Genomic DNA, 14203 nt, shown 5'->3' on the forward strand with positions numbered 1-14203 from the left:
GGCTGTTCTCAGCCACACATCAGGATTATCAGAAAGACTGTCAGAGAACCTTTGACATCAGCTTCATCAAGAGCATATCATGTTGGAGATTGCCCTGGGTAATTAATTAATTCTTCTGTAAATAGAAGGCTTGATATGCATCAGTGGAGCTGTGGGATGTTTCTCAAGAGGGACGTCAGCTCCCCAGCAGGGCCTGCAGCGAGTGGTGATGCACTCGTTCTGTGCAAGAGGCTCGTTATCCTTCAGTTTAATTCCACAAAGAAGCAAAAATGCAATCTTCATCCTGATGGCTGCTATCAGAAGGAAAGGAGAGCTGTTCACCAGCTCCTTGGGGAGCTCCATCACATGTTGTTGTCTTCCATCACAAGTCAACACTGCATGTTGTCGAGGTGTCATCCATCGTTGCGAGCCATTGTCCGTCGTCCCAAATCAACTTTACTTGTTGTTATCTGGCATCATTAACGTGCATTGTCGCATGTCATGATGTGTCACTGCCTGTTGTGAGTCGTGGGTGTGTGTTGTCATGTCATGATGTGTCGTTGTCTGTGGTTGTGAGTGGATGTTGTGTGGTGTTGTGCATCATGGTGTGGTATTATCCATCACCAAATGTCATGGCGTGTCGTTGACCATTGTACCCAGTCACATGGTGCCAGGAGCAGCTCAACCCACCCGTGTTTTTCTAATTGACTCCTATTGGCACACCAAAATCTCATTCTATAAAACCCATGACTGCTGCATGTAAGGATTTAGAAGAATAAAGAGACAGATGTTTCCCTTCTCTGAAGCTGTCCCCTGTGCTCTCTGCTGGCCCATAGGTCTGGAGGGGCACCTTGGCTCGGCTCCGCTACAAGAGGACGAGGGCTGCTCTCACCATCCTCAGGCACTACCGCCGCTACAAGGTGAAGTCCTACATCCACGAGGTCGCCCAGCGCTTCCGTAACGTGAGATCCATGAAGGATTATGGCAAGCACGTGCAATGGCCCACTCCTCCCAAGGTGCTGCACCGATTTGAAGAGGCGCTCCAGGCCATCTACCATAGGTACAAATTAAAACATAGTCTGTTTGGTCTCAACAAGGACTGAACAGTTCCTGCTTGGAACTTGGGGAAATGGCTGGAGAACATTAACTGGGCAGCAAGTGTGAAGATGTTAGAATTGTAGAGCAATAATGGTTGGAAAAGACCAAAGAGATCACCAAGTCCAACCATCAACCCATCCCCTCCATAGTGGGTTCTGGTACCCCTGACCAGGCAAGTAATTGTCCTGATTCAGAGGTTCAGTCGCAATGCTCATCACCCTTCTTTCCTTAGCCCAAGTTTAGACTTTCTAATCAATTTTGAAAGAAAAGAGCAGCTGGTGGTAGGCAGAGGGAGAGAGAAAATGGATCTTCTGGAGTCCCTTGAGACTTTTATAGTAAGTCAATACTACTTTGAAGTAAATTAAGCAACATACCACTATCCACCGTATTCAGTGTGTGGAAGAGTTGCTTTATACATTCATTACCTCCTTAATGCCCAAAAGCCAGTGTTTTTTTTTTCTTTGGCCAGTCGTCTTATTATAGATGAGAGGGGTGTAAAGAGCTCTGATTCCTGTTTGAAAAATGATAACTTCTGAAAGTTATGAACAGAAGAAATATTGGCTGGATGAGGCCCCTGGGGATCTCTGGAGCCATCTGCTTGAAGCAGAATACCACCAGCACTAGAGCAGGTTGGCCTTGTTTTTCTTCCCAGCTGTCTCTTGAACGCTATCCATGACCTATTGGGTAGTGTCCCACTTTCTGAATCAGCTCAATTATCATAATCACAAAATTTTAGTCCATAAAGACTTTTTACAGCATTGGTCCTACAGAGCTGGTGTTGTTGCTGAGGGCAATACAGTAATAAAGGGTCTGGTTTGTCCACTTTCATGATACAATTGGTTAGATTTCAGCTGTAGAACCAAATTTTGATGTAAAAATGGAGTGGTGTTTTAAATGAGCCAAAAAATGGGCTTGCAAAAAACTTTATTGCCATCAGATGTGCCATCGGTTTACTTCTGGGCACCAGAGGGATGGGAGGAAGCATGCCAGCCAAATTGGACAAGGGTCAAAGGTGATATGTCATGTAAGCTGGAAACTTCAGGGCACTTGGTACAGATGTGAGCCTGACTCGAGCTCTGTATGGCAGGTGGAGAGCAGGGGAACTGATCCGGAGCATCCCACCGAAGGACCTACCTCAGCTGCGGGCAAAGGTTGCTGCCATGGAGGTGCTGAAGGGTCACCGAGCAGATCTGGGGCTGCAGAGAGCATGGGAGGGGGATTACATTGCACTGGTGAGTGCATGTGGAGGAACCAGTGGAGGTAAAATGGGTCTGGGGCTCAGGACACCAGAAGGGTGGAAATTTGGGAACGTGGCTTTTGGTTTCTCAGAAGGGAGAGCACTACAGGTTAATTTTCTAGAATATACTGAGCCTGGTTTGAGTGAGCAGCCAAACAGCATTAAGGGATGGTGAGCAATGCCATCAAATGGCTGGACCTGGGAGGGAGGTTGGTGTAAAGCTGAAATCCCAGATGCAACGGGGTGCTGAAAACAGCACTAAATGGAAAGGAACAAAGACATTATCTTGAGGCAACTTGCAATACTTTCCACTCCATCCTTCCTCCAAGCGTTTTGTATTGTTAAGGCTCCCTCAGAAAGCACGTAGAACTCTGCTGCTCTTCGGAGGGATGGGAGGAACCCTTCCAATGCAGCTGCTGTCCTGCCCCGATGTCATGCAATTACTGCCCTTAGTGATCACGAAGAATGACGTGCCTGTCTTTGCTCTTCCAGAGACCAGATCACCCTCAGAGCACAGCTGCCTTCCTCCCTGTTGCCACCGAGCTGAAGCGGAAGGACAAATACATGAACGTTCTCTTCTCGTGTCATGTCCGCAAGGTAAGTTGGGTGGGATGCTTTGGGGCTGGGGTGCCATTCTGTGCTGCCAGTGGTGGCATGGTAATACTGGAGATACCTCCACAGATGGCTCTTCTAATTGCGATAATTCTGGATGGATCCAGAGCTCAGAACCTATTGCAGCAAAGGGTGCTTTGAGGGACCTCTTATGTGGCAGAGGAATGAGTAAAGTCACTCGATTCTGTGTGACTTGTATCTGAGAGCAGAATCCTGCTTCTTTGGCAGGAAAGCTTTAAAAACCAATCAGAAAATAACCACACTTGGGTATTTCTTTGTGTGTGTGGCGCTGCTGTGACCTACAGAGCTGTGCTAAGGTTTGTAGTGGTGCTGTTTGAGAGCGTCCACCAGGAGGGAATGTTTTGGATTCTACAAACCCATCAGACAAAAACATTTTGATGGCTGCTGATGTTGGAGTGCTGTCAAGGAGCCTCAATGCTGCATGTTCTGTTTGTGCCCAGAGTGGACTCGTGGGGTTGGCCTCCCCTCCCCAGTCCTTCATGGTACCAATGGTTCTGCAAATGCATTCAACAGCAACAACGTTCATTCTTGCACCGAGAAACCTCACTTTGGAATGAAGCTTCTTTCCATGTGGCGATGATATTTATACAACGGGAAGTGATTGCTGTATGTAAAAATAGAGATCTCTTATTCCCTTCTACCATTTCAGTGGAGGAGCCCATTGCTTTCAGCACTCTCGTTTTACAAGTTGCTAATTAAATGAGCTGTTTGAGTGAGTATTGGCTTGTACTGCCAGGACTGGGAGAGTCTCAGTCCAGACCTCATCCATACAATCTTGGAAGCACTTTGTGTAGAATCTGAAGGGGATACTGGAGAATTTCACCTTGGATTTTGGTTCCTTTGGGTTGAAAACAAAGAAATTCCCATTGCAATTAATTTAATAAACCAGAGCCACGTGATTGCTGCTTATACTTCAAACTGGAATAATGGTTAAAAAAAGATAAGGTATTAACAACGTGATGGTTATTTTTAATAGGAGAGAAATGGTCGTTTTTAATAGAGGTAGAGTGATGGTGAGGGTGAATTACTCAGCGCATATATAACATATGCAAACTACTGTAGGAGTTTAATGCTGCTCACTGTTACGCAACATTTAAGCTCTTAAGTACTTACGCTTCTCTCACTTCTGAGTCAGCTTTAAAGGACAATCTCCTGCACGGGGACAGGTGGAAGCAGATTTCTGACACACGGATCCTTGCCTTGTTCTTTTCAGTGGTTGCAGCGCTGAGCTCTGAGCGTCCCTCCCTGGCGGTGCCTTCATGTCTGACATTGTGGTTTCATTCTTATGGATTGGTCTTAGAAAATACAGATGTGTTTGGTGCCAGTGCTTTGCTTTAGGGAAACGATGGCCTTGGAGAAGCAAATAGGAGCACCTCCTCCTTCTTGGCTTGACCAAGGCTTGGCCTTGGTGGTCTTGGAGGTCTTCTCCAGTGTTGACGATTCAGACGAAACAGATAAAGTCATTTCAGGTTTTCTGCTTAGGAGAACCGTGTAGGATCTTTGATGATACACATAAGGCCATTTCAGGATATCTTTAGGTTTAAACCCAAAAGCATTGAGCCCTTTTGATATCCATGCTTGGGTGTAATAACTTTTGAACAAACCATTTGTCTTCCTTCCCACTTGGGTGAAGAAAGAACGTCCAAGGCCTAAAGTCAACAAGAGAAAGGAACAAATAGCCCTGAACTTTGAGAGCCAACAAGACAAAGATCTGACATTTCAAGATCTGCTATCAAGATCTTTCCAAACAATGCACTCAGGGAATCTAAATTAAATGTAAGCCTTGGATTTGCCAACTAAGCAAGAGGGAAAGTCGTAGCACCCGTGGTCATGGTTGGAGTAGACAAACAGTCTTGGCTTTCACCTCCAGTGTGAGGTGTCTGATCCTCAGAGTTCTCAGGTACTTGCAGTCTAATACTCTTCTTTCTTTGAAAAGAAATGACATTAAGAGGATAAGTACAGAACAGCCTGAATAGGCACCGGTTACGCTTAGAGTTCATGTATTTAAAAATGTTTGTGTAAAGAACACATCCGCTGTGAACTGTAAGATATTTGCTGAGCAGTAACTGCTTCGAGGCCGTGGGTTTTTTGGGTGATGATTGACATTGTTCTGGGGAAGTCAGGGATGTAATAGCAACTCATAGCAGCTCTTGAAGTATCGATAACTGCTGGGGTGTGCGGGGTCTTAATTCTGACAGCTTGGTATGAATAATAGCGATGAATCTGTTTGGGCCAAAGCTTTGTAGATCTTTTTATAGTGAGCCTGTGAAGAGGCTTTGACGTTGTGCTGATGGAAGTGTGTGTGTTTGCTTTCTGGCAGTAGGTATAGGTGGGAACGGGTCATTTTCCTATGGAAAAATACATCTTTTGCTGAGTGTGGTGGTGCTCTTTGTTTTTCAGCTTTTTTTTGCCTTGGGAAACCAAATGCATATTTCATGCATGCCAACAGATTTTGTTTTATCACCTAGGAAACAACGATTTCTGCTTATTTTAGAACATGTCTTTTCTTCCTCTTTCTCTTCCTTGTCATTTTTGGCACTGTGTTCCCTTGAGAGCTCCATCTCCAAAGCCCGTTGCTGTCACCCCTGGGGCACACACCTGGATAACTTATTTGAATGTTTTCCGCTGTAGGCTGGGCCTTTGTTTTTCTCTATCAGCTGAAGGAAGCTAAATTAAGTCTAATTCACATTTGGATCAACAGGGATATAAATAAAAGAAGCCCAGAAGGTGCAGAGAACACAGTGCTGGGAAGGGTATGGTCAGTATCTGAGAACATAAGGGCTGTCTGCACTCCTACAGAGCCAATGAATTTGCAGTTGTGCTGCCATTTGTCTGAATCCCTTCTATGTCTGCTTCCCCACGTGGCACTGAAGACACAGGTTGGAACTAGATGACCTTGGTGGGGGTGGTTTGGGGTTGGATGGGCATCTCAGAGGTGTTTTCCAACCTTAATGTTCTGTGACTCCAAGAGTGGCCATGGTGGGGATGAGTTGGGATTAGACAAAACCATCTTCGTGATCTTTTCCAACCTTTATGATTCTGTGATCTGATGTCTGTATGAGGCTGATCACTACCTAAGGAAGCCCAGTCTTCAACTCCAGGCCATGCAGCCTGCTGTCCTGCAGGCTGCACTACCAAACCATGGTGTGAGTGTGACTGCTTCGAGACCAATAACTGCTTTCATCCTGGTGAAAAATACTTTCCACTTCCTGCCCTACTTTCTCTTTTGCTTTTGCAAAGACTTTACCTGGTAACTGTTCAGCACTCAGCCTCTTGAAGAATATAGGTTATGTCAGATATTCTCCTTTTGTGTAATATTTCCTTGATGAATTAATTGTAGTGCTAGAGAGAGAGACATGTTTCCTCTATGAAAACCCTATTGGTAGAGCCTAATGTCAGCAATGGCCTGGAAGAGTGTGGTGAGCTGCAGAAGGATGGGGGGATTTCATAGAATCGTGGGCTGCCTTAGACTGGAAGAGACCTTAAGGATCATAGGAGCGTGTAATCACAGCATGTTGGGATTGGAAAGTATCTTAAAGGTCATAGAACTGTGAAATTGTGGCATGGTTGGGTTGGAAGGGTCCTTAAAGGTCGTGGAGCCATGGAATGATAGGAAGGGTTGGGTTGGAAGGGTCCTTAAAGGTGATGGAGCCATGGAATAGTTGAGTTGAGTTGAGTTGAGTTGAGTTGAGTTGAGTTGAGTTGAGTTGAGTTGAGTTGGATTGGGTTGGAAGGGACTTTGAATGTCATCTCTTTCCAACCCTCGATTTAAATGATCTGTGTAAAAAGAGCATACAAATAAAGAACCTCAGGGTTGGAAGGGAGCTCAGAGGTGTGATCCCATGGTATCAAACACTGCTCCCAGGAGAATATTGTTTTGTTATTAATTTCTTAATTAATACCGCAGGCTGTGGAACCAGTAGTTGACTTCAGCATTCCTGGATTTTCCCCACATCAGATGTTGTTTTGTATCTTGCAGCCTTATGAATGAGTGCATTCTTAACAACCACTTCCATGTCTTTGCAGTAATATTCCAGGGGTGCTGATGTGGCATTTGGCAGCACTTTTGGCGATTTAATTTGCTGGGTGTCGGAGGGATAGCCAAAAATAAACACAAACTCAGAACAACAGAATACCTGGAATTAAGAGAAACAATATTAGAGTTGTAATTAATCCTTTGTTGGATGTAGGTCTTGCTTGTCCTAACCCTGCTGGCTCTGGGAATGCTGCTGCTCTCACGGTGCACATCTCCCTGCGTATGAAAAGGGATTATGGGTTTGACCTTCTTTTTCCACTCCTCCATGTCAACCTGTTCAAGACCTGGGTGAATTTTACATATTTGCTGACTGAAAGTTGTTTCTTTACAGGTCAACCGCTTCAATAAGGTGGAGGACAGGGCCATCTTCATTACCGACCGGCACCTCTATAAGATGGACCCTATGAAGCAGTACAAAGTGATGAAGACCATTCCCCTCTATAATGTAAGTTACAGGCAATCTCATAGTCGTGGGCTCTGCAGCTCCGTGTTCCTATCTACAGAATGGAAAAGGATGCTGGAAAAAGACACGTTCTTCTCTTCCTTCTGCTGTTTTGTTATTCATTTGTGCTGCAGGAGTTTGGCCCCGTCAGGGTCTGGCATTTCACAGAAGCTTGAGACACGTTTGCTCTGTCTCTGGGGGGTTCTTTTGATCCCAAACGTTGTTTGAATTGATTTATATATATTTGTTCATGTTTAATGTAAGCAGCATTTAGCTGCCAGTCACAGAGCAGCAGATTATCACTGGGAGGAAGGGGGGAAGGGAGAAAAGCTCCTCTTAGAGCGTGGATTCAACCTGTTTGTTTCCGTCAGCCTGAGGTAATGCTGCTGTGATTATCTCCACCCTACAGAACCTGGCTGCACTGCTTGCAGATGTCCTACACAAATTGCTTGTGACGTTTGCATTTGAAGGAATAATAAACCGCCCCCCGGTCCCACAGTGCTAAAAATGGGCTCAGAGGAGCAGTAAAACCTAATCTGCAAATGTGGAGTGAGTGATTAGCTGAGATGGCATCCAAACGTTGGGTTGATGGGTCCCTTCCTGGTTTCCTTGCTGGTTATCCACCAGACCCGGCGCAATGTGGGGTAACTGCTGGTGCATCCTGGTGTGTGTGTTGTAGCAGAGCAGTGCCACGGGGACGGTTCCTCTTCTTCTGCAAAGGCTTTGCTGCCGTTCTGCAGCCACTGCAGGTCATCTCCTGAGCTGCACTGACGTTATCTCTTAATTGTGCCAAACGAAGCTGTCAGCAGGGCTGCGTTTAGCAATCTCAGTGAGTGACTCTTCCCTGTGCTGACAAACTCCTTAAATGCACAGCAGACTCTAAAAGGTGGAGGGTTTTTTTTCATAGGATCAAGGTGAGCTCAGACCAACCAGGTGGGATTTTGTGCATCACGTACTTAAATTGCCACAGATAGGAATCAGCTTCATTCATAGCTCTGCGATGATTCCTTCTGGGCTGTACAATGGACATGAGCTGAGCCGTGGCCATTAAGTGCTTTGTAGGGGAAATGGCTCCAAAGGACCCACACAGGTGTCAGAGTCATATTCCAGCACGGTAAATGCTGAGCCATGCATTGCTCTGTTGGCCAAAGCCTTTTGCCTCCTGCTGCTGCACCATGGAAACAGGAGGAAATCTGCTCACGCTGGGATGGCATCGTGGTGCATGCGCTGATCCCACTGACCTGCAGCCAACAGCACCATCCCTACTGGGAAATAACCGTTGGAACCAATAGGAGAAGCAAATGGGTAACAATTACAGCAGTGTTCATAGATATTGGTGTAAAATAGGTCCTACCAGAACGGTGTGTGTGTCCATTGGGAAGGTGGGCGGCCCTTCCAGTGTGAATGCATTGAGAGCTGAGCTTTGCTGTCAGCCTTTCCAAGCACCCTGTCAACGTGGCGCTCCTCAGGGCTGCTGTTTCCATGGAAATCTCTTTGGAGACATCAGCTGATGTCTGCTGCTCCCATCACTGGTTGTCAGGGCTGCGCTGCGTTCCCCATCTCCCTCAGCTTTGCTTTCAGTGCAGCCCTTCGTGTTGTACCCACTTGCATTCCACGTTCTGCATTCCCTTATTGTGGGCGTTAAGGGGACTGGAGGTGACTGGGAAGCAGGAAGATCTCGGGGCTGCAGTGCTGCATGTCATAAGCAGAGCTCTGCAGCTGCTGGGCAGAACTGATATCAATGTTTGTAAATGCCCAGTTAAGCACCTTCTCTAAAATGATCCCATTTGTATTACTTTTATTTGTTCAGCCTTTTGAATGGGAGGGGCTGAAATAGGCCGGTTTCGATGATGAGCTCTTGGACTTGTGACAAAGCTCTGTTGAATAATTTAATGCTTCACTTGGCTTTTCAGATTCAGACACTTCAGTTGTTGGTCGCTCCTGCCCTGCACACAGCACAGCCATCGTGGCAGAGGTCCCCGTGGTGCCGTTGTGCTCCCGAGATGTTATTTAAGCGTGCAAATGAATTGTAAGGGACACCGTAAAGCCCAGCAGCTGTCGGTGTGTGTGTGCATGAAGTGCAGCTCCGTGAAAGTATTTCACAGCCTCAAAATAGGGTCAGTGGGAAAGAATAAACCCCACCTGTGTTGGGTATGTGCAGCTGGGAGCAGGTCGGGTTGTGCTCAGCTGCTTTGCAGTGCAGGCAGTGGGGGTACATAGAGGGCGTTTTCTTCTTTAAAAAAGGGAATGATGAGATTTTGAGTCTCAGAAATGGTTCATCGGTGCCTTTTGCTTGGAGGAGGTTGTGGTTTCCCTCTGCCTGGCTCCAGGATTTGTGTCATCATTGGGTGCACAGTGAGCATCTGCTCCAGCATCTTTGTATTCATTGGTTTTTTTTCCTCCCTCCTTCCTCTCTCTCCTCCTTTTTCTTACACCAATGTGTCCATGTAGTTGCCTGCTGGCTTCTCTTCCTTTTTCTCTTTATTTTAATCCTTATGTTTTCTTTCCCTACAAAACAAAACAACCTGCAGCCTGTTGTTTTACCCTTTTTTCTTCAGCTGGGAGGAGCACGCAGAGCCATTCCCTTTGGCTCTTGGTGGTGGAGGCAGAAATGGAGGGGAAGGAGCTGGTGTGGCCGTAACAAATTACCCCCATGTATTTGACATTGTTCTGACTTTCTCTTCACAGTTGGTTGGGTTGAGCGTCTCCAATGGAAAGGACCAGCTGGTGGTTTTCCACACCAAGGACAACAAGGATCTCATCGTCTGCCTCTCCAGCAAAGAGCCATCCAACGACAGCAGGGTTGGAGAGCTGGTGGGCGTCCTGGCCAGCCACTTCAAGAGGTCGGTGCTGCAAACTCACTATAGCCACGTCCAGAATGTCACTTTGGTGTCACCCTTGAGTTTTATCTGTGTTCCTTCACTGCTACTGGGATACCAGAGCATTTATTCTTTGAGACTATGCTTTGTTTAACCCTTCTTTCTCTATATGTGTTCATTAGAGCATGGATATTTGGGGCCAAATACCACTTAATGTGCATTTTAAGCCCGTCAACTCAAACAGCACTTTAAGGCCAAGCTCTTAACGCCTACAAACTAAAACACAGCCCTTCCTTTCTCAGATGGTTTCCCTACCCCCAGTGTCAGTCGATGATTTAGTGCTTGAGCTGTAAAATGGCACCTGTTTCCCTGAGGTCACTGTGCAAAATCTGCTTTAGTGGTCAGGATGGAGCCCCGAGGTTGTTGCTGTGTGTGGAGCTCCAGGGAGGTGGAGCAGAACGAGCAACAAACTGTGTTGTTTCTTGCAGCCCAAAAGCTGCACAGCACTCACTGCATTGCAGATGCAGAACTGACCCTGTAGAGACGTGTGTGAGCAGTGGACAGACCTGCAGGGTTCATCTCCTGCTCCTGCAGAGCAGATTTGTGTGAGAATCGATGCTGATTGGCATCACATGCAGCACTGGTTGTTGTGTTTCTCAATATCACATCCCAATTGTGACCCCTTAAGAGGAGACTTTGTGGGTAAATGTTCACATAGAGCTGTGTTGGAAGGGTGGTGGGAGTGAATTTAGGTTCTGTTAGGTCCCTAAAAGCCACTTTTTCTCTGCTGTCTGATGGAGGTTGTGGGTTTAATAGTAACATACAGGAGCAGCTCCCCTTTAATTTCCTGAATACCCAAATGTTGCACTGTCCCTCATCAAAGCAATACCTGCAAATCACAAGAGAAAATGGGAACATTCACGTTTTCACTCAGTTTCCATTTCCTTAATGTGAAAGAAATCCCATTGGTGGATGGGATTAACTGACCCGCTGCTCGAGAGGCACTTTGGGAATCCCTCCTGAAATAGGATTAGCGGTCACTGTGTGCCACTGTCAGGTTTCCCTGGATCCAGCAGGGAGCTCTTGGGGAAACCCAATGGCTGTGGGACCCTCCAAGGGGACTCAGAACACGCGATGTGGGGCAGCTCCCCTGGGGGTAGCAGGCTCTTGTTTAGGATCCTCTCTGAGTGTGGTTGCAGCCGTTCTTTATAGCACCATGGTGAGGTTTCAGCAGTGCTGAAGTGAAAGCAATCCCTGCAGAATTCCAGCAGAAAATCACTCGCCGAAGGATAATTTCATATTTCCTGTTGCAAACTGAGACCCGTCAGCCTATTTTAATCATTACAGCACTCTGGATTAATTGTCTTTATTTCTGGCTTCTTAAACGGGAGGGCTTTGGGGCCGGTTGCCTTGGCACTGCAAATCTATTGGCCATGGAGGAGTTCATTAAGGGGTGGCAGGTCAGTGCTGTGGGTCCCATCCGTGTTGGTCGTCCTGTCCTTGAGCACGACACAGTGGTGCCTTTAGGAAGGTGGCAGCTTTCCTTATCACCTGCATCCAGTGTTGTGCTTCAGTTCCATGTTTATAACACTGCATCCAGTGTTGTGCTTCAGTTCCATGTGGGCATTTCGGGACGTCAGCTGAACTGTGGGAGCAGCGAGGTTGGGTTGTGTGTAGGTTTGGCGGGCGGCAGCTGAGGGCTGTTTTGGGTTATTTGGTTTGGATTTTGGTTCGTTGGGTTGATGGGAGGCAGCGCTCTGCAGATACCCACCTTCAGTCAGTTGTGTTGGGGTGGAGGGGGGCATTCAGTCCATTTCTTGATGCTGTCCATTTAAAACAACAAAGACCAAACAAGCAAAAACCAAAGAGATTCAACATAAAAAGAAAGAGGAACCCGAAGAAGAACCAAGAAGAAAGAAGAACCCAAACTGGGGTTTGGAAGTGCCTGGGTGGTGGTGTGTGCTTAACCCATCCTTCACCCTGTGTTACAGCTGTGCTATCCCATCCGTCCATCCCTTGGGCTGTGTGCACACAGTGATGGTTGTCCATTGCTGGCAGTGGGTGGAGGAGCTCTCCATTCCTGGGGGTTTCCATCCAAACTGAGCTTTCTGTTGGCTCGATGTGATCAAAAGGGGCAGCTTCAGGAAAGCAAACTGCTCTGAATCGCTGCCGAACGCCATTTGTCCTTTGTCACCAGTGCCAACCAACCCATGTTCAGCTCTGATTCAGCTGCGCCAGTGGCTGACACCATTGTTAGGGCGGCTGCAGGCTGACAAAGGGGCAGACTTTATTCAGAGCAGATTCTCCCATCATGTTTTTTTCAATGTCCGAGCAGAGCATAAACAGCTTTGTTTGTGTACAAATTCCTCTTCATAACGGAGCTTTGGGAGCCTGCAGTGAGCTGTCAGGTTGAAGCACCAGGTACTCATCTGTGCAATGGAGAAAGTACCTTAATTCCTCCAACGTCTTTGTAGATAAGTCTGAGGAAATCCAGCTGCCATTTATTTACCTTTCAGTTGCAGTTGTTGTCACCATCCCTGCTGAGCTCTGTGCAGGTTTGCTGACCACGCTGTAGTAACTTGGGTTACGAACTGACAGCTTTTCATTGGAAAATACATTGCAGAGGTGGCAGTTCTGTTGTCTTCTTGCCCTGGAGGTACCAACAGGACTCCTAGCACTGTGATGCAGAGCACTCTTGATGTTCTCTCTTAATTTTGTGTTATTTAAAAGGGGTTTCTTCAGCTGTTGATGAACTTTCTGCCAGCTGTGCTGCCAGGATGGGGCTCATAAGGACATTACACGAGGATTGATTCTGAATTAAAACTCATTTTCCTAATGCTACAACGCTGCTCATTCACCATCTCCAAAATGGGCCCTGAACCCCCAACCAAAACCATGAGTGTTTTTTTATGACACTTCTCAACATATCCATAGCACAACGCAGATGACTTTGTCTCCTGCAGTGCTGAATTTGTGGTGAGGGTGACCTGAGCTCTGGACAGAGTTGGGCTCTCAAGAGGCCAAGTTTGATCTTGAGTTCATTAATCCTTTGCTTGAGTGCTTGGCCCCTAAATCTACAAGTAAATGATGGTGTCTGGTCACACGGTGGTGGCAGTTTGTTGTGCTTGATGTTATTCTTGAAAGAATGAAGAATTTTGCTCCTGGGATGGAGGTCTTTGCAGAGGGGAGCCATTGGAGCTTGGTGTGCATTGCAGGAGGTTGGCTTCCCCCAAGATTGGCTGCTTGGCGTTCTCTGAAATGATTTTATGTCAGGGATATTGAGGGGGTGTTCCTTAAGGCACTCCAAAAACAGCTCAGAGGATCATACAGAGGTTGGATTGAAGGGCCCTGATTGATCACCTGCTTCCAGCCCTCCTTTCTCCGTACCTATCATTCCTATGAGGATGACTCCAACCCGTCGTACCCGTTTGATGCGTTGCATTTTTTCTCTTGAAATCATAAAATATTTGATAATTTCATCAGAAACATCTGGGTTTTTTCCCCACATCCTTGCATAAAGTATCATAAGAGTACACGTGAACATGTTTTTCCTTCTAGTTTTTCACTTGATATCATTGGCAGAGCCCAAATCTCTTTTGAGCCTTCTTTCCTTCTATGTGTTTCCACGTGGTCTCATCTTATGCCCTCCGTGCTCAAACTGATCTCACGTGGGTGCTGTGCTCCTGAGGCTGCTCTTCCAGTGGTGACTTTGGTGCATAACGATGTTTTTCTGGGCAGGGGGTCGAGGTGGGTTTGGTGCATCAGACTGATGAGATCTGGATGCGGTAAAGAGCACAACACACTGCTGGGCATGTCTACAATGCAGAGGGTCGTCAGACATCCCATGGTGGAAGGAAGAGAAACTCAGCCTTTAACTCATGACCAGCTCTGGCTTCTGTTGTGACTTTTTGTCCCAGAGAAGAAAAAGCATCAAACTCACAGCTCCAAATCAAAGCGCA

The 14203-nt window shown here is 46.7% G+C and overlaps 1 protein-coding gene across 3 annotated transcripts in view; it reads left to right on the forward strand.

The window, feature by feature from the left end:
* Positions 1–14203, forward strand: part of MYO1D (myosin ID) — a 67172-nt gene that overhangs the window by 39562 nt on the left and 13407 nt on the right. For 2 of the 3 annotated variants that reach the window (XM_015885440.2, XM_015885441.2), the window contains 5 exons: positions 816–1039; positions 2165–2309; positions 2807–2911; positions 7315–7428; positions 10114–10268. In XM_015885440.2, coding sequence (XP_015740926.1) covers positions 816–1039; positions 2165–2309; positions 2807–2911; positions 7315–7428; positions 10114–10268 — 743 coding nt within the window. Of the gene's footprint in view, positions 1–815; positions 1040–2164; positions 2310–2806; positions 2912–7314; positions 7429–10113; positions 10269–14203 lie in introns of those variants that run through there. The other variant, XM_015885442.2, reaches the window with a different exon arrangement.

The sequence above is a fragment of the Coturnix japonica genome, chromosome 27 (assembly GCF_001577835.2).
Source record: "Coturnix japonica isolate 7356 chromosome 27, Coturnix japonica 2.1, whole genome shotgun sequence".
NCBI lineage: Eukaryota > Metazoa > Chordata > Aves > Galliformes > Phasianidae > Coturnix > Coturnix japonica.